This window comes from Phasianus colchicus, chromosome 5 (genome assembly GCF_987193195.1).
Source record: "Phasianus colchicus chromosome 5, bPhaCol1.hap1.1, whole genome shotgun sequence".
NCBI classification, from domain to species: Eukaryota; Metazoa; Chordata; class Aves; order Galliformes; family Phasianidae; genus Phasianus; species Phasianus colchicus.
Window position 1 is genome coordinate 6,222,984 of NC_143440.1, and position 17,160 is coordinate 6,240,143.

A 17,160-nucleotide genomic window follows, 5' to 3' on the forward strand; every position below is an offset into this window, starting at 1 on the left:
GTACCACCACATTTCTTTCATCCACCAAATAAATGGTATCAGGAGATCATGTTACCAAGAACAGGACCTTTCTGTGATGAACCCATGCTGACTGTGCCTGATAACAGCTTTTTTCTTTAATTACTTTCAGTAGCACCCAGGGTAATAGTCTCCATAACTTCTCCAGAGACTGAGATTGGACGTATAGGTCTGTAGTTTCCTGGGTCTTCTCTCATGTTCTTCTCACTGCTCAGGTTAACACTGTCCAGCTTTCAGCCCCAGGGACCTCTCCAGGTTCCCAAGATCTTTGGTGAATTGTTGAGAGAGGTTCAGCTCCTTCTGTGCTCTAGGGTAAATCCCATCAGACCCCACAGTCTGATAAACACTGAGCTGATACATCTGGACCCATATATGGCCAAATGGAATGCCACTGCTCCTCAGTTGTGGTCCTCCAACCTAGAGGGCTGGACAGCTCAAGATCTATCACAAATACTAAAAAATGAGGCAAAAAGAGCATGAAATACTCTGCCTCTTCCTCATCCTTGTTTGCTAGATGACCATCTCCATCAAGGATCTGTCCTGTGTTTTCCTTAGCCCTTCTCTTGCTTTTACATACTTATTAAAAAAGATTTTTATGTTACTGACTTGCTCCTTGTAAACAGCTGCTTGCTGTGAGACACAAGACTGCTCATCTCCTTTGCAATGCTCTGTAAAAACCATCCACGCCAGTTGTTCTCCCTCTGTGGAACAAGAATTTGCTGCTTGGCCTTTGCAGCATGACACGAGCCAGCCTGGATGATTGCTTGCTCTCTGACAGCCCCAGGCAGCAGTAGGTCTCTGGAAGAAGACAAGGTAGCCTGAAGAGGCTCTTGTGGGATGTCTGGGGCTGTGAGGCTGCAGATGCATGGCCAGGGGCTGCATCAGAGGTCCTGCCCAGGTGGTGTTAGAAACTGTGAAAGGCTGTCTCTTTGAGAAGCTGAAGGCATGCTTTGTAACTGCAATGTTAGTTCATCAGTGATGATGGTATTTTTAGCAGTAGTGATCAAAATTCTGCAAAAATCACATCATTCTAAAGTAGCAACAGGCCCTCTGCTTTCCCTGATGCTGCACGTTCAGATGCATCTGCTGAGATCCCGGTTGTGAGGACCACACGGATGTATTTGAATTGTGGTTTTGGTTAAATGAGCTTGTTTGTCTGAATGCACATTTGTTCAAACCTTTCTTCTAGGAAGCTGCTAGGACACCAAGCACAGAAGTCTGTTCCTGTAGCTGTGCCAGACTTCAATAGTGTCCCTATTGGATGTACAGCAGCTGTGTATTAGGTCTAAATGCTTGTAATTATACAGACAGCCATTAGACAGCTTTTGGAGGCTGTAGCTTTGACTTGAAAGCTGCTTTGTAGAGCAGAGAAGTGTCCAGTGTTGTGTTAGTAAGACACCTATGTATTATGTGTGGTGATAGTAGGTACTCAAACACAAGGGACTGTGTGAAACTTACAGAAAAAACACTCTGCTGGCATCAGGAAAATAGCTGTAACTCTTTATTATTAATAATCACCACTACACTGAAAATTTCCAGCAGTTGAGCTGGCCTTTCTGAACAGGAACAGGTACATTAACAGTACATTAACAGCAATCATCTCCTGATCAGCAGGTTTCATCCAAAGACTAAACATTACCAGTCTGCAGCAGCTAGCAGTTCGTGACTAAGAAAAAAGTATCTGTGGAGGAGCTGTGCACGAGCACATCTCATCTGACATGCTGGTGAAACTCATGGCTGGACATTGTCAAATGGTGCTTTGACAGAGCCAGGGCCACACAAGAGTAAAGTGTCTCCTAATGGGTGCTGAAATGAGGTGAGGAGGAACAACCTTCGGTGGCTACATCAACTGTTTTGAAATCTCAGATAGAAAAGCCTTCACGTGTGGAAACTGCAGCTTGGCAGTGGGGCTGTGCTCCTTTCGGCTTCCCTTCCTTCATGGATGACAGGGTCTCACTGCTTCCAGGCTGGCTGTAATGAGCCATGAGCATCCTCCTTTTCCCTAAGTGCCAGTCCTATGTAGATTTGCTGCTGCAGACCTGGATGAACTCTTCCACAGCCCCCTGCCATTGCCACTTTCTTTGCTCATGCTGGGCATGACAACATCTCTTCTCCTTCAGGATGAACACTGCTTTCCAGCAGCAGGGAGCCAGTTGTCCTATTAGTCTTTTGAATCCAGCTAAAAATAAAGATTACAGTATTTGCTTGGGTGTTTCAAATCTCCCACCCCCCACTAGCTCAGTCAGTGATGTTGCTAGCACCAAAATCCCAGAGCAAGCAGGTTTTTTCATGCTTTGCAACACTTGCACTAGCTTTATCCATCCATCTGTGGCTTAGAACAGCACAAGCATTAAATGAAACCAAATGCAACTAAAGCAAAGAATGTACTGAAAGAGGAAAACTCAGCTGAGGTGATGCTTGGCTCCCTGTTTAGTTGAGCAGTTACTCGCATTAATGCAGCAGGTGGCATTAACAGCATCTCAGGCTCACAGGCAGGGCAAAGCACTATAAAAACCAAGCTCTCTACTGCCTTACAAGATTGGACTGGATTAAGATAACTTTTTTTTTTTGGTCTGTGACTCCAGGCTACTGTCCTTAAATCTATATGGTGTGTTCCATTTGGGAATAAATAAATAAGCAGCTGAAAACCACAGAAAGCTTTTCAGTAATCAAACATCTCACTGCTTGACAATGCCTTAAAGCAGTCATGCTCAACCCTGAGCTTGGCATTTTCCACATTTTTCCTGTTTCCTCTGAGGCTGGCAGCTCTGTCCTCCCCTTCTGCCCCACTGAAACATTTAACAACACAGCAGTCTGCTCTGTGGCACTGTGCCTGCCCTCATTGCAAAATACCACTGCTGTTTGCTTTTTTAACCCTCCTGCACTTTTCCCTGGTTTTCTCTGAATGTTGACTGTGAGTGTGGCAAAGCCTGTGGTGCAAGTCTCTAATCCCAGCAAGCAATGCTTGCGTCTCCCCAAGATAACTCAAGCACCAGGAATGGAGGCCAAGAGAAGGAGATGGGGCACTGAGCTCCTTCCCACCTTTTCTTTTTCTTTCTGAATTAGTGTTTGCATCTCTTCGTTCCAATCCAGCAATTCCACGAGCTTCTTGACCCCAGTGACCACATCCTCCAGCTGGGCTATGTCATTATAACGTTGCTGCCAGGCAAACGGTCCTACAAGATCTCGGTTGATGAGGACCCGGGGAATGGAGTTGCGAACAGCTCCTGCCAGGCTGGCAAAGGGCTCCACCTAGAGGGAGGCAACCCGGCGAAGCAGAGAGAAAGGTGGTCACTCCACTGCAGGGACCAATTCATTGTGTGCTACATTTCAGAGATTTCAGACTGCTGGGTTCGTGCTTAACAAGTTCTCCCACCATGGGCTAAGCTACCCCAGCTTTGAACTGGTTATGGATGTTGCCAGTTATCCCATGGCCTTTGCTCAGGTTGCTGCAAAAATTACTTCTTCCACTCCAGGTGCCCACCTTCACCAGGAGCACTCAAAGTTTTCATACAGCCTCTGAGTGCATACACCCTGTTTCCCGCTACCTCCAATTTTACCTAGATAACCCAGTTTCCTTGCCTTCTGTAACCCCTCTCTCTCCTCCAGAGCCCCTCACGCTCTTTTTTCCTTGTGAACAGGGACATCCCCTTGTCCCAGACCTCCAGGGATGTTCCGATGACAAAAAGCAGGTCTGCCATGGGGAAGTCTGTCAAGTGCAGGAAGAAGCGCTGCGGGAGCTCCTCGCCAAAGAACACAATGTCAGGCTTGATGATTCCAGTGCAGACGCGACAGTGAGGGACCTTGTCTGCCATAACGTCTCCCTGAAGTAAAAGTACCCAATGCCAGTTGATATGGGGCAGCACATATATACACAAGCAGGGTCACAACCATGCTGGACCCTCACAGTAACAGTACTTTGTGTCAGTGCCCAGCTGCAGTCACTCACCCTGAAGTCCTCTCCTGGGAATTTCCTCCGACAGACTGTGCACGTGGCAGTAGCAAAGGTGCCATGGGCTTCCACCAGTCTATCAGGAGGGATCCCAGCAACTGGAATACAGCAGGTGGGAGAGGATCAGCTCAGCATGAGGTGACTGAACCAGAAACTCCATCTTCAACAAGCATTTCCCCAGTTCTCCTGTTTTGTTTCTCATCCTCATCTTTTCCTGGTACTGTACTGCTGAGAGCTGGAGAAAACTCACCTCGCTCCAGCCCATCAATATTCTGAGTATAGAGACGCAGAAGGAGCCCTTTGTCATGCAGAAGTCTCAGGAAATAGTGGGCATAGTTGGGTCTATAATTGCCAGGGTAGAGCTCCTTGGCCAAAGTGAAAAATGGCTTGGGGTTGATGAAGAAATAGGCCAGTTCAAAGATGGCTTCGGGATAAGGGATGTTGTACTGCTCAAGGTTACTATAGAGGCCGCTTCCTGGGGACCTGCAGAGAGGAAAGGAAGGCGGGCAGTCAGAACACAGGGGGAAAGCCACTCACCATGCCAGGACACAAAAGAGCAGAGAGCCAGGTCCTTGGTCTAGCCTGAAGAACCTGGCAGTAGCCTGAAGAACCTGGCATACTAAACGAGGATAAATAAAACACTGAAGGCACTACCTGAAGTCTGGGATCCCACTGGGGGTGCTAATCCCAGCACCGGCCATCACTACTACTCGACGACACTCCTTCTTCCGAATGAGCCCCGCCACATCCTGCAGGGTGAGTTTCTGCTTCCCACTGTCACCTCCCCAACTGCCCAGTCCCAAAACAGCACTGGCAGCAGCAGACAGAGAGAAGGGCCTGGTCCCTTGTACCCTGTTTGGAACAGAGGGAAAGCACAGTAGGTCATGTGGCAAGAGAGACTTCAGCTGAAAGAGCTGCTCAGAGGAGCAGGGGGAGAACCACATCAAGAATGCTACAGAACGCTCTTCAATCTGCAAGACTGTGCTAGTACATAATCAATGAGGACAAAGTTTAAGCATTAGTCTACTCCAGAAAAAGATGCTTTGCATTGCACTGATTTTAGAAGATCTTAAAAATACTAGATCAATGCTAAAACACACCAAATTTCCTTATAAGAAAGTTGTTTGTTTTTTTTCCGCAGGAAGTGGACACAGGACTGTGCTCAGGGACTCAGGTCTTACAAATTATTTACAATACTGTTTTCTATGCTCTGGGTTTCAGGAATTGTGCTTCCTGAACAGGGTGCTGTGGTCACTCTGGAACAACACTGCCTGGGTTAGAACAGACATTTCACCAGTTCTCTACTTCCCCCTGAAGGACGCTGCCCTGGGAGAGCTCCATGAACAGCTAGAAAGCAAAGGAACTGCAGGTCAGCAGTGCGTACAGATGGGGCTGAGAACACCCATTATCATCTAAGGAACACTTTCTCCACAGACAATGAGTGCTTGCTGCAGCAGAATATTAAAAGTAGTCCAGGCAAGGCATGGGAATGTGAAGAGCCAAGAGCTGCTGAATCCTGGCAATCTGCAAACAGCAATTACTGTGTCCTAATGTGCTCAGTGTGGCTGACTCTGACACCACAAGGACATGGTTCTGCTGTGCCAGGTCAGATCCCCACATAGCTAAATTCACAACCTGGCAAACGTTAACATTTCTCTGTGATTTGTTTCTGAGCTGCAATCCACAGCTCAGGCTCAAAGACACGAAGGCCCACGTGCCTGTTCAGACAGGAGAGGTGAGCCTCTCCACACCAGGGCTGCACGAAATCATCCAGCCCTACCTGCATGCCCCACAGCCAGTCCTGCACTGAGGGCGGAACCGAGCCAGGCCACCACGCTCCCACAGGCTCCTCCACGCTGCAAGAAAATACAGTCTGCGAACGGCGAGGCAAGGGAGAAACTGAGGCAGCAAAATGCGAGGAGGGGGCTCCCCTCGGCCTGCCCCAAGCCCCACTTTCTCCCCTCATCTCCCTGTCAGAGCCCAACACCTTACCTCAGGCTCCCCTCGGGACCTGCTCCCTTACCCCAGCTCCTCCCCACACCCTCAGGCCCTGTCCCTTCCACGCAGGCTCCCCCCAGCACCCATCAGGGCCCACCCCCTCCGCTCAGCTCCTCACCCGCCACCAGTGCCGCTCCGCGCCGAAACCCCCGCTCCATGGCCCCGTTGCCATGGTTAAAGGAGGAGGGAGGGAAGGGTGAAGGGGGAGGGCGGGCAACGTGAGGCCTTACGGTGCCCAGCGTGCCCCGCGCCGCGCCGCGCCGCGCCGGAAGTGAGTGTGCATTTCCGGTGAGGGCGGCCCGGGGCTCGGCGTCGCTGCCTGCTGCGGTTGCCGCCGCCATGAAGGACGTGCCGGGCTTCCTGCAGCAGAGCCAGAGCGCGGGGCCGGGGCAGGCCTCTGTGTGGCACCGCCTAGAGGAGCTCTACAATAAGAAGTGAGTGCTGGGGGGGCTCCGCGGGATTGCCCCGAGGTGGCTGCCGGGGTCCTCCTCGGGGTGCTGGGCTCCAGGAGGGGCTGGGGGGAGCGGAGGCGGCTCGATCAGCGCTGCGGTCGTTCGGCCGGGGAGTCCCAGTTCGGCGTGGTGGGTTCATCGCTGTGTCTCGTCCCAGGAGCGCGGGGCTGGTGTCAGTGTGAGCTCGCGGGATGCCCTGCTTGTGCGTGGCGCCGGGTGTTGCGCCGGGGGTAGTGACTGAAAGCTGCACGTGGGGAAAAGCATCTGGGGATTAACTGACAGCGGATGCTGAACATGAGCAGGCAGCGTGCCCAGGTGGCCGAGGAGGCCAGTGGCTTCCTGGCTTGTGTCTGTAGTGGCCTGACCAGCGGGAGTAGGAGCTGATCGTCCCCTTGTACTCAACTCTGTTGTGGCTGCACCTTGAGTGCTGTGCTCAGTGTTGGGCTCCTCACTACCAGAAGGACATGGAGGCCCTGGAGTGTGTCCAGTGAAGGGTAATGGGGCTGTGAGGGGTCTGGAGCACATATCTTATGGGGGAACTGGGATGGTTCAGTCTGGAGCAGAGGAGGCTCAGGGGAAACCTTATCACTCCTAACAACTGTCTGATAGGAGGTTGTGGCAAGGTGGGGATTGGCCTCTTCTCCCAGGTAACACTGATAGGACCAGAGGTGACAGCATCAAGTTGCACCAGGGGAGGATCAGGTTGGATATTAGGAAACATTTTTTCTTGGAAAGAGCGGTGATGCAGTGGCACGGGCTGCCTGGGGAGTTGATACAGTCACAGTCCATGGGGATGTTTGAGAACTATGGAGGTGTGGCACTGAGGGACGTGGTCATTGGATGTGATGGGGATGGGGTGGAGTTGGTCTTGACCTCAGAGGTCTTTTCCAATCTTCATAGTTATGTGATTCTGTGTTTTGAAGGCTCTGGCACCAGCTGACACTGCAAGTTTTGGACTTTGTGCAGGACCCTTGCTTTGCCCAAGGAGATGGACTCATCAAGGTGAGGTGCTCAGCTATCCATGAGCCTTTGTTCTCCTTTCCACAACAAAGATGAGTGATGTATTTTTCTGCTAACAAAACTAAGTGCTCTGTGACTTATCTCAGGAGAAATACTGAACTAGGAAAACTTATCTGGGAGGAGTTTGTGAAGCAGATGCAACTGTGTGGGATTTGGGTAGCTTTTTTGGAAGTGTGCAAAGATTAAATGTGCTGTGTAGTGAGCCTCAAATTAATGTTACCGTGATTTCGTTCACTTCAGATTTTAGACAGAGGGTGTAGTGTCTTTTTATTTCCCTTTTGTAATAGGGTGGTTTACTGTTGCAAATACAGGACAGGCTGGCTGCAGTATATATAGTAGTTGCAGAGCATTGTATGCAGTAGTTCACCCATGCTTTGTCAAGTTCTTCCTTCATGAAGATAGGGGCTTACTCATATCCTCTGTGTGCTACAAGTAAGCATTCCTTCTTTCCTCACTTTCCTTTTCCTTTGTGTCTTTTTTAAAATTCAGTTTCCCATGAGGTCATTGCTTTCTTGATGAAGAGCCACTAGTTTCTAGTTGAAGAATGTGTTTGAGGGAGTTGGAGAACGTGTGCAGGGAGTTTTGAAATGTTCAGGCCTGTGCTATGTGTGCATTGGTAGTAGAAGGCAAGCACCAGGCTGGTCTGCAGAGAGGCATTGTGTTTCAGTATCTGCTAGCTCATAAAGTTCATGAATCACCCCTTGCAGGTGGGAGGATACCGAATGGATAGAATTATCCCAAAAAAGCAATTTTTGGATCCTGTATTTTGCATGATGTAGCTCTTTCCTGTATTGGATGCTCCTTACTTTATTGGAAGAATGTATGCGAATACAATGAAAAAGTGAATGTCGTGGATAAAGCAAAACATCTGTTTTCCCTGACTGTTCATATCTTTGTACCCACAGCTTTATGAGAATTTCATCAGCGAGTTTGAACACAGGTGAGTTTATTTGCCTGGAAGTTTTTAGATAACCTACTGCTGACAACTACTGCTCTAACAATGGGTTCTTCATTCTAGGGTGAATCCCCTGTCCCTTGTAGAGATCATTCTTCATGTAGTCAGGCAGATGACAGGTAAGTGACCTTACCGTTTGCTTATAGCATTTTTAAGGAGTGATGCCCATGAAACTAGGTAGTAGTAACCGCTAAAACTTCAGTGCTGAGCTATTGTCTTCCTTGTGTATGGAAAAAGGAAAGCATCAGTGCTAAGAGTTTGAGTAATTAGTGCTGTGTGAGAGCATCAGTACCATTGCTCAGCTGAGAAATCAGTTAATGTGCCAAAAGCCTGGCCTACAGATAGCAGCACCTTTAGAAGTTTGGACAGTATGCTATAGGAAAAAAATTCTTGAATTTAGGTAAAGGATTTACTCATAGGTTAATGTAGTGGAATTTCTGAGGTGTTTTTTGTTGTTGTTGTTGTTGTTGCAGATCCCACTGTGGCCCTTACATTTCTGGAAAAGACTCAAGAAAAGGTATTTTTGAGATCACCCTTTCTAGTTGTTCATCTGTGTGAATGGTAATGTGTATTTCATATGCAAAACAGCTGGAAAGACATGTCTATATGTTGAGACCTATGGTGGAGAATCCTTAGAGTGAACACCTGTGTTTCAATGCTGTAGCTTGTTAACAAGTGAAGTATAACTGGGTTTAGGTATCAAGAGCCTGCCTGACTGGAATGGAAACACTCAAGTATGGATTTCTGTAACTGCAGGTAAAAAGCAGTGATGAAGCTGTCATTTTGTGTAAAACGGCCATTGGGGCACTGAAGCTGAACGTTGGAGACCTGCAGGTGACAAAGGTGAGGTGGTAACTAGAGTTATACAAGTACTCAAAATAGTTTGGAGCTCAGTGATGTAGTTCAGTATTGGGTGTGCCTGTGTCTGTGCTTCAGTTGTGAATGAGATGATCATAGATATGATCTCCTAGGACTTCCAGGAAGACCTGCAGTTCTGCTTTATGTCTCGTAAACCATAAAAATGTGGGAGTAGTGCTTGTAGCCAATGAAGTTTCAGGAAGATTCTGAGAACCATCTTTTAAAGTTTAGGGTTTTCCATGCGGTTTGGCTTGAGCCTTTTGCAAGTTGAAATATTTTGAAGGATCATGGTACTAAGTATCTATTAAGTATATATAGATGGAGTTTAGGGTGTTTTTTTGTGTGTTAGCTTTTTTGGTGTTAGCTTTTTTGCTTTTTTTTCTTAGAGGAGGAATGCCATTACTTTATTTTTAATACTGTGGTAGTGGCTTTGGCTGTGGTCTCATCTGTTTTTACTACTGAATGGACGTTACTTGCAGAACAGATATGATAACCCTTAATGGTAAACTGGAAAGATAGGGAGTGGATGTATATGAAGTGTACCTTTCTGTAACAGACAAGTTTTCCACTCTGTTAGGAGACCATTGAGGAGGTTGAGGAGATGCTGAACAATCTCCCTGGGGTGACTTCAGTTCATAGCCGCTTCTATGACCTCTCCAGCAAGTACTACCAGACGATTGGGAACCACGCCTCGTACTATAAGGATGCTCTGCGGTTTCTGGGATGCATTGATGTTAAAGATCTGCCGGGTAACTCTTCCTTTGCTTAGCAAAGAGAGCCTCAACTTTATTCTCTGTTCTATCACTTCAGTCTAAATAAATGCACTGGTTTTCTCGGCTTTGTTTTGAGTGTATTGTTGGCTCCCTAGAAAGAAGGCAGGGAGGAGGGGGATGATTAGGAAACACATGAAGAATGAGTACGATTCTGCTCCTAAGTGCATTGAGGTGATGGAGGCAGGGGATAGTGCTCCTACCACGAGGTTGTTCTAGTTCCCGAAATCTTCAGTATAGGTTCAAAAAACAGCCTATTTTTTTCTTTTACACTCCTGTGCTTATTGTAAGTTTCTGAATTTCAGGCATGGGAAAGGATAAGGAGAACGGCTGGGTATAATTAATAGAGGCAGAGAAGAAAGCGGGGGAGAGGCTAATGGGACTTAGACTGCTGCTCCATGCAAATGTTTATTGACGTTTTGGTGTTGTTTGTATGTTTTTTTTTCTTTCTACAGTATCAGAGCAGCAGGAGAGAGCCTTTACCCTGGGGCTGGCAGGGCTCTTGGGAGAAGGTGTTTATAACTTCGGAGAGCTGGTAAGGGATGCTTTTCTTTCGGCCATTGAGTACTTGAGGAGTTGATTTCATCCTTTTAACAATGTTTTGCATATGTCCTACAGCTCATGCACCCTGTTCTGGAGTCCTTGAGAAGCACTGATCGGCAGTGGCTGATTGATACGCTTTACGCCTTCAACAGTGGTAATGTAGAGACATTTCAGGCTTTGAAGTCAGCATGGGGTCAGCAGGTGAGTGAGTTGATACATTGCTTGATGCCTAGACTTGGTATTTACAGAGGTCACCAAAGAGATTCTGAGATCTTTAACTTAAGATTTCCTGACTCTTTGGGTATAATTTTAATCACAGAACTGCACCTTTCATCTTGGTTGGTTTTGTCAGAGAATATAGGGACTGGAAGTTAAAGAAGCTTTATTAATTGTAATCATGGTGAGAGGGCACTTGGACAGCATCTGCCTCTTTGCTCCCTTGTTTTCTCCCAGGTGATTGTAAACACCTGACACCTGTAATATTATGGACATAACAGTAGTTTGCATATTGACTTGTTTGCTTATATAAGGCTGTGGCTTTTATTAGGAGGCTGCCTACCTTGTGGGGCAGTGTGTTTAACTCAGTTCTTGGGACTTGCTTTGTGGAACCATTTCCAAGCAGTGGGTGGCTTGTAGTGGCCTCACTCTCATACAAGAGGATTTATGAGGTACCACCAATAGGTTTCTGTGGCTTACTCCTGACTATAGCATGCTTTACCAGCAGGGAAGACTAAGTAATAATGGACTTGTTGTGTTTTACCCTCTCACAGCCAGATCTGGCTGCAAATGAAGCGCTTCTGCTGCAGAAGATTCAACTGTTATGTCTTATGGAGGTGAGCTGCTGAGCTGAGAACTGTCATGTGGGAAATGGAAAGGTGCTGCTCTGACTGCTTTTTGATGGGGTTAGCATCAAAGTTAAGTGCTGCATTCTCTCTGCTGAGTAGATTCATTTGTATGACTCTGAGAAACTCCAGAGTGTAACTAGCTGGTTGACAGCAAGTTTTACCTCTAGGTGGTGCCAAGAAGCAAATATTGCTGGGGAAAAACCTTGTGCTGCTACTTGTTTGAGGTTTCAAGGATTCAAAGGTTTCTCTTTCAGTCAGGGTACGGAGGTGGAAGAGTAAGGAGCAAGCTTTTTACCTAAGGGCAGTGTCTGACATAACTCTTCAGATATGTTCTGGTGTAAGAAAATGTGGTTAAAGTCTTAACCAACTTACGTCCTTTCCCTGGGAGGTAACTCAGTGTTGAAAACATTTTTCTCTGTCACTTGAAAACTTTGGTTTTATTGTTACCAAATAGTGTTTATGTGTAAACATCCTTGACTCTCAATCTGTTTTCAGAGTTGCGTTATCTAAATCATAATATGTGTTTATACATTTATGCGCACACATTCTTTGTGTGTTTTCCACTTCTAGTGTTCTACTGGGAACTGCTTTTACCACCCATAGGCATTGTCATGTGTCAGGGGTTCAGCACAGTGTGAACTGCTTTATTTGGACATTGTGGTGTTGGTGGGGAAATCAGAGCAGCAAGGTTTGTGGAGGAGTGAGGAATGCTATTCTTTTCTGCTGGCAGAATTAATTTTCTTGGAAATATTTTGATTAAATATGAAAAAAGTTGGTGCTGCAGGTTGAGATCTCAGTGGGGCAGTGCAGTGAAAAGCTGTGTGTGCTGTAGGGGGGGGGGAAAAACAACAACAACATAAGAACAACTATCAATATATCAATATCAAATATATCAATGGTAAGAGAAGAACCAAGGAGGATTTCCATCGTTTACTTGATGCAGCAGGGGATGTGACCACTGAGGATAAGGAGAAAGCTGAGATCCTCAACACCTTCTTTACATCTGGCTATGAGAGGCAGATCAGGTATGCTCAGGGTGCTTTATGCCTTGATCTGGAAGTCTGGGATGCTATGCAGAATACAGCCCATGGTGATTCAGGTGGAGACAGTCAGAGAGCTCCTCCTCCATCTGGACTGTCACAAGTCTATGGGACTGGATAGGTTCCACCCTAGGGTGCTGAGGGAGCTGGCAGGGGTGATTGCCAAGCTGCTCTTGGCCATCTACCAGTGCTCCTGGTTATCTGGAGAGGTCCCAGAGGATTTGAGGCTTGCTGATGTGATTCCCATCTAAGAAGGGCTGTAAGGAGGATTTGGCCTACTACAGGCCTGTCAGCCTGACCTTGGTACTAGGGAAAGTTATGGAGCAAACCATCTTGGGTAAGATCATGTGGCACATGTGTGGCATCCAGGGGATCAGCCAACACAGGTTCATGAAAGGCAGGTTGTGCTTGACCAACCTCATCTCCTTCTACAGCTGGGTGACCAGACTGGTGGATGAGGCAAAGGCTAGTTTACCTAGACTTCAGCAAAGCCTTTGACACAGTCTCTCACAGGCTGCCCATGGACAGGTATACCATTTGTTGGGTAAGGAACTGGCTAGAGGGCCATGCCCAAGGGGTAGTAGTTAATGGGGTTAAGTCCAGCTGGTGACCCGTTATAAGTGGTGTCCTCTAGGGGTCAGTACTGGGGTCCGTCTTGTTTAATGTCTTTATTGATGACCTAGATGAAGAGATTGAGTATAAGTTCAGTAAGTTTGCAGTTGACACCAAGTTGGGAGGTGGTGTTGATCTGCCTGAGGGTAGGAAGACCCTCAGGGATCTAGATAAGCTGGATCGCTGGGCTGAGGTGAATGGGATGAGGTTCAACAAGGCCAAGTGCTGGGACCTGCACTTCCACAATAATTCCATGTAGTGCTACAGGCTTGGGGATGAGTGGCTGGATGACTGTGAAGAGGAAAGGGACATGGGGGTGTTGATGCTTGACTGAACATGAGCTGACAGTGTGCCCAGGTGGCCATGAGGGCCAACAGCATCATGGCCTGCATTAGAAATAGCGTGGCCAGCAGGAGCAGGCAGGTAATCATCCCCTTGTCCTCAGCACTGGTGAGGCCGCATCTCGAGTATCGTGTTCAGTTTTGGGTCCCTCACTACAAAAAAGACATTGGGGTCCTGGAGTGTGTTCAGAGAAGGGTAACAAAACTGGAGAGGGATCTGGAGCACAAATCTTATGAGGAGTGTCTGAGGGAGCTGGGATTGTTTCTTTTGGAAAAGAGGAGGCTCAAGGGAGACCTCATTGCACCCTACAACTTCCTGAAAGGAGGTTGTCATGAGGAGGGGTTTGGCCTCTTCTCCCAGGCAACAAACAGGACCTGAGGAAATGGCCACAAGTTGTACCAGAGGAGGTTTAGGTTAGACATAAGGAAAATCTTTTTCTTTCAGAGAGTATTCAGGCACTGGAATGGCTGCCCTGGGAGGTGGTAGAGTCGCCGCCCTGGCAGTGTTCAAGAGGCACTTGGATGAGCAGTTACAAAATATGGTTTAGTGCTTGTGGTAGCAATGGTAATGGGAGGATGGTTGGATTAGCTGATCTTGTAGGTCCTTTCCAACCTTGTGATTCTATGAACTGTTGGGCCTTATTTCTTGTTTTCTTTTCTTGAACTTAGATGACTTTCACCCGCCCAGCCAATCACAGACAGCTCACTTTTGAGGAGATTGCTAAGAGTGCCAAAATCACTGTGAATGAGGTGAGTTCAGAGTTAGACCAATGTTTTGATGCTGAGGTTTTCAAGTTCTAAAACCTTCTGACTGGATCCACTCCCTCAGGTGATCTCTAAGTGTGAATCTTCTCCCCTGTTCTTGTGTGTTTGGAGAACTCTGTTAGAAGAAATTGTTCCTGTCAGTTAATAAGTGGATGTGGAAGATTCTTAGGCATCTGTTCTAACCTGTTTTTGCAGGCAGGACTTTCATTTATATTATCCAAGACTCTGTCAAGCTGTGTTGACTGTTTCCAGCAAGGAGAGATTCTGCCATGTCACTGGTGTTTAATTTTTCTCACTGTGAAGAATTTATTGTTTATTCAGCTAGAATCCTCTCTGAAACAGCTTCTGCTGCTTGTTTCCCCTCTTTTCACTGTGTGTCCATGTGAGAATAGCACCTCCATGTTCTCTGTTGCTGCCTTTTAAATGTTGAAAGGCTATGATGAGGATTCCCTTGGTCTTCTTCCATCTAGGCTCAGGACTTCATGCTTGTTGTTACTGAGCTAAGAAGAATTGTGTAGTATGATCTATAGAGATCTGTCTTATGGTGGCTCTTATTTCCAGCATCTCTACCTCTCCTACCACTTTGGTGTCATCTGCAAATTTGCAATCCTGCTAGTGTTAAAGAGTATTTATTAGTATTGGACCCAGTGTCAACTCATGAGAAACTCTGTAATCAGCTGCCTACTCAACTCTGAGACATTAACCCTGCCTTTGAACTTGCAGGAACAACCTGCTAAAACTCTCATCCTGTCATCTCTCTGTATGCTCTAACTAGGTTGTTCAGCAAGGATGTGGTAAAAGTTCTTGTTGAATATCTTGCAAAAAGAAAGATGCAGCTCCTCACCCACTGTACAAATTATTTTATTTAAAGCAAGATGGGTATGAGAGATGCTGCAGGCCTTGATCTTTTTTTTTTTTTTTGCTTAAAAAAATCACAGACTGGACCCATTTAAAGGTTTTGTACATCTCTAGGAAAATGGGTGATCCCCTGTTTTCTTGATATTTTTTTCCTTTTCTTTTTTTTAAGGTGGAACTGCTGGTGATGAAGGCGCTCTCAGTAGGCTTGGTAAAGGGCAGTATTGATGAAGTGGATAAGAGGGTGCACATGACATGGGTGCAGCCACGTGTGTTGGATTTACATCAGGTAATGACTAGGTGGAATACTGTGGCAGTATTGATATATTTTCTTGTGCCTTAGTTGACCTGGAAGCTGAAATAAGGACTGCTAAAGGTCACTGAGAATGGATCTTTATTGCTCCTTGAAGGTGTGCAGGGAACTCAGAACTATATCAGCTTTTCTTCCATTATTTACATTGCCTTTAGCTTTTTCCTTGCGTATATGGTGCATCTGTATCTGTTTTGCAGTAACTGCTTACAATATGTGAGGATATAGACTGATAGAAACACTTTACTTTGAAAAACCACCCAAACCACCAGAAAACTTCAATGAGGTGACTGCTTTCCAGGATGTGGCTCCTTCAAACAGAAATGTGTGGAAGAAATGAGCTGCAGCTGGTGGTCTTGTCTCAGGAAGAGACAGGAAGAGTTCAGGGTGATAAAGACAGAAGGTGCTGAGTTTCTCAAGTTTACCTTCGTAACAAATGTTCTGAGAAGTTGGAGATCTCAAGTATTTTGCCTTTTATAGGTCTGTAGTGATTGGAGCGGTCAAGTTACTGTGGGTTTGTCTTCCAGATCAAAGGAATGAAAGATCGCCTGGAGTTCTGGTGCACAGATGTGAGAAGCATGGAGATGTTGGTGGAGCATCAAGCCCATGACATCCTGACATAGAGGACCTTGCACTATCCTGGGAGAGGAATTTCTACTGCTACTGATGCTAGCAGCACTCAGACCACTGACTCTGTACTGAATTATATTGAAGGGGGGGTGGGTGGGCAAAGGGGAGAGCAGCTTTATGACACGTGTTCGGAGGGAGTAAGTGGCCTTTTGCTATGTAACCCTTTGGTGCTTGGAGTCAAGATTTCCCTATGCGCTAACATTAGTGGCACTGACCATGGGAGCTCCCATCCTGCTCTCAAACAAAGAGGTCAGAGGCTCCGTGGTGACTGATTTATCAGTCCTGCTGTCAAACTGTGGGAGGATGTGAATATTCATTGCATGTTACAGGAGTGGAGGCTATTTGCCCACTAAGGGGGTAGCAGAAGCTCCTCTATAAAATGTGCTAGAGAGGTGCCTGACCATTGTATGTGATATTACTTAGTGGTGTTGGCCTTAGGAGGGCATGACCTTCCCTGGTACTCTCTCCCTCCCTGCCCTGCAGCAGCCTGAAGGCAGCTTTATCAAAATCATTTCTATTGCCCTCTTTCTCCACAGTCCCTCCTCTTCATTTGCAGTAGGGGGAGTGTTTACTCCATCAAAGGGTTTTTTCCAGGATTACCATTCAGTGGATTTGGTTTTATATACTTCTGGGGGTGGTTGTCTTTTACGAACACTTTGTGCTAAAGTGAATTGCAGCAGTATTGCTGGAATAAACTACTCTGCCTTCCCTTTTCTGTAGTTCTGTAGTGCTTCTTTTGTAGTTGGGTCTCTGGACTGATTACAAATACGCTTCCTTTAGAGTTTTGTATTTAGAAAAGCAACAACAACATAACCTTTTTCCCAGAGCAGTGCAGATTAAATTAGTCTGTGAATCACCAGCAGCATGTAATTCACTTAGTATGTAGAACTTTAGTACGCATGTACTTTATTTTCAAGTTTTTTTTCTTTCTGGTAAGCTGTGTGATGCCTTCTCTCAAGAAAGTATCACTGCAAAGATCTGAGGGAGGCCTGAGATGACATAGTGGTTTTGGGGGTTTAGTTTTGTGATTTTTTTTTTTTTTTTAACTCTTAACTTTTAAAACTTCCTGTAATTTGTTTTACTCTACTATTGCAGATGTGTTTATAAGGACAGAAGATGATTGTGCACATCAAGAATGTGAACCACGTTTGAAAGGGGGCTGTGTCCAAGTAATCATTTGGATGCACAGTACTTGA

General features: G+C 46.4%; 2 protein-coding genes across 5 annotated transcripts; one reads left to right on the forward strand and one right to left on the reverse strand.

Annotated features, from left to right (window-relative positions):
* Positions 1–1,480: 1,480 nt before the first annotated feature.
* SIRT3 (sirtuin 3) lies at positions 1,481–6,309 on the reverse strand. 3 transcript variants are annotated; one of them, XM_031607361.2, is made up of 8 exons: positions 6,087–6,309; positions 5,751–5,826; positions 4,625–4,822; positions 4,221–4,453; positions 3,968–4,068; positions 3,681–3,842; positions 3,061–3,270; positions 1,481–2,197 (listed from the first exon to the last, which is right to left on the reverse strand). In XM_031607361.2, exons 1-8 carry the CDS (start codon positions 6,307–6,309, stop codon positions 2,180–2,182), a joined length of 1,221 nt encoding a protein of 406 aa, XP_031463221.2. In that variant the 3' UTR covers positions 1,481–2,179. The 3 variants fall into 3 exon arrangements, with proteins under 3 accessions (XP_031463221.2, XP_031463223.2, XP_089996352.1); XM_031607363.2 differs by lacking the exon at positions 1,481–2,197 and having other exon boundaries at positions 2,204–3,270; XM_090140226.1 differs by lacking the exon at positions 1,481–2,197 and having other exon boundaries at positions 3,062–3,270; positions 3,601–3,842.
* Positions 6,270–16,683, forward strand: PSMD13 (proteasome 26S subunit, non-ATPase 13). Of its 2 annotated transcripts, XM_031607360.2 has the most exons (13): positions 6,270–6,402; positions 7,344–7,422; positions 8,346–8,380; positions 8,459–8,514; positions 8,869–8,912; positions 9,152–9,238; positions 9,831–10,002; positions 10,479–10,558; positions 10,642–10,767; positions 11,337–11,399; positions 14,074–14,154; positions 15,197–15,313; positions 15,862–16,683. In XM_031607360.2, the coding sequence occupies exons 1-13, from the start codon at positions 6,308–6,310 to the stop codon at positions 15,955–15,957; spliced, it is 1,131 nt and encodes a 376-aa protein (XP_031463220.1). In that variant the 5' UTR covers positions 6,270–6,307; the 3' UTR covers positions 15,958–16,683. The 2 variants fall into 2 exon arrangements, with proteins under 2 accessions (XP_031463220.1, XP_089996353.1); XM_090140227.1 differs by lacking the exon at positions 11,337–11,399.
* The last annotated feature ends 477 nt before the right edge of the window (positions 16,684–17,160 follow it).

Excerpts from the sequence above, each read along its gene's own strand:
- PSMD13 (XM_031607360.2), top strand. The coding sequence starts at position 6,308 with ATGAAGGACGTGCCGGGCTTCCTGCAGCAGAGCCAGAGCGCGGGGCCG. Across the intron at positions 6,403-7,343 it reads GAGGAGCTCTACAATAAGAA|GCTCTGGCACCAGCTGACAC; the intron begins GTGAGTGCTGGG and ends TGTGTTTTGAAG. Across the intron at positions 11,400-14,073 it reads AACTGTTATGTCTTATGGAG|ATGACTTTCACCCGCCCAGC; the intron begins GTGAGCTGCTGA and ends TCTTGAACTTAG.
- SIRT3 (XM_031607363.2), bottom strand. The coding sequence starts at position 6,309 with ATGGCGGCGGCAACCGCAGCAGGCAGCGACGCCGAGCCCCGGGCCGCC. Across the intron at positions 4,823-5,750 it reads ACTGGCTGTGGGGCATGCAG|GGTACAAGGGACCAGGCCCT; the intron begins GTAGGGCTGGAT and ends TGTTCCAAACAG. Across the intron at positions 3,271-3,680 it reads TCATCGGAACATCCCTGGAG|GTGGAGCCCTTTGCCAGCCT; the intron begins GTCTGGGACAAG and ends GCCTCCCTCTAG.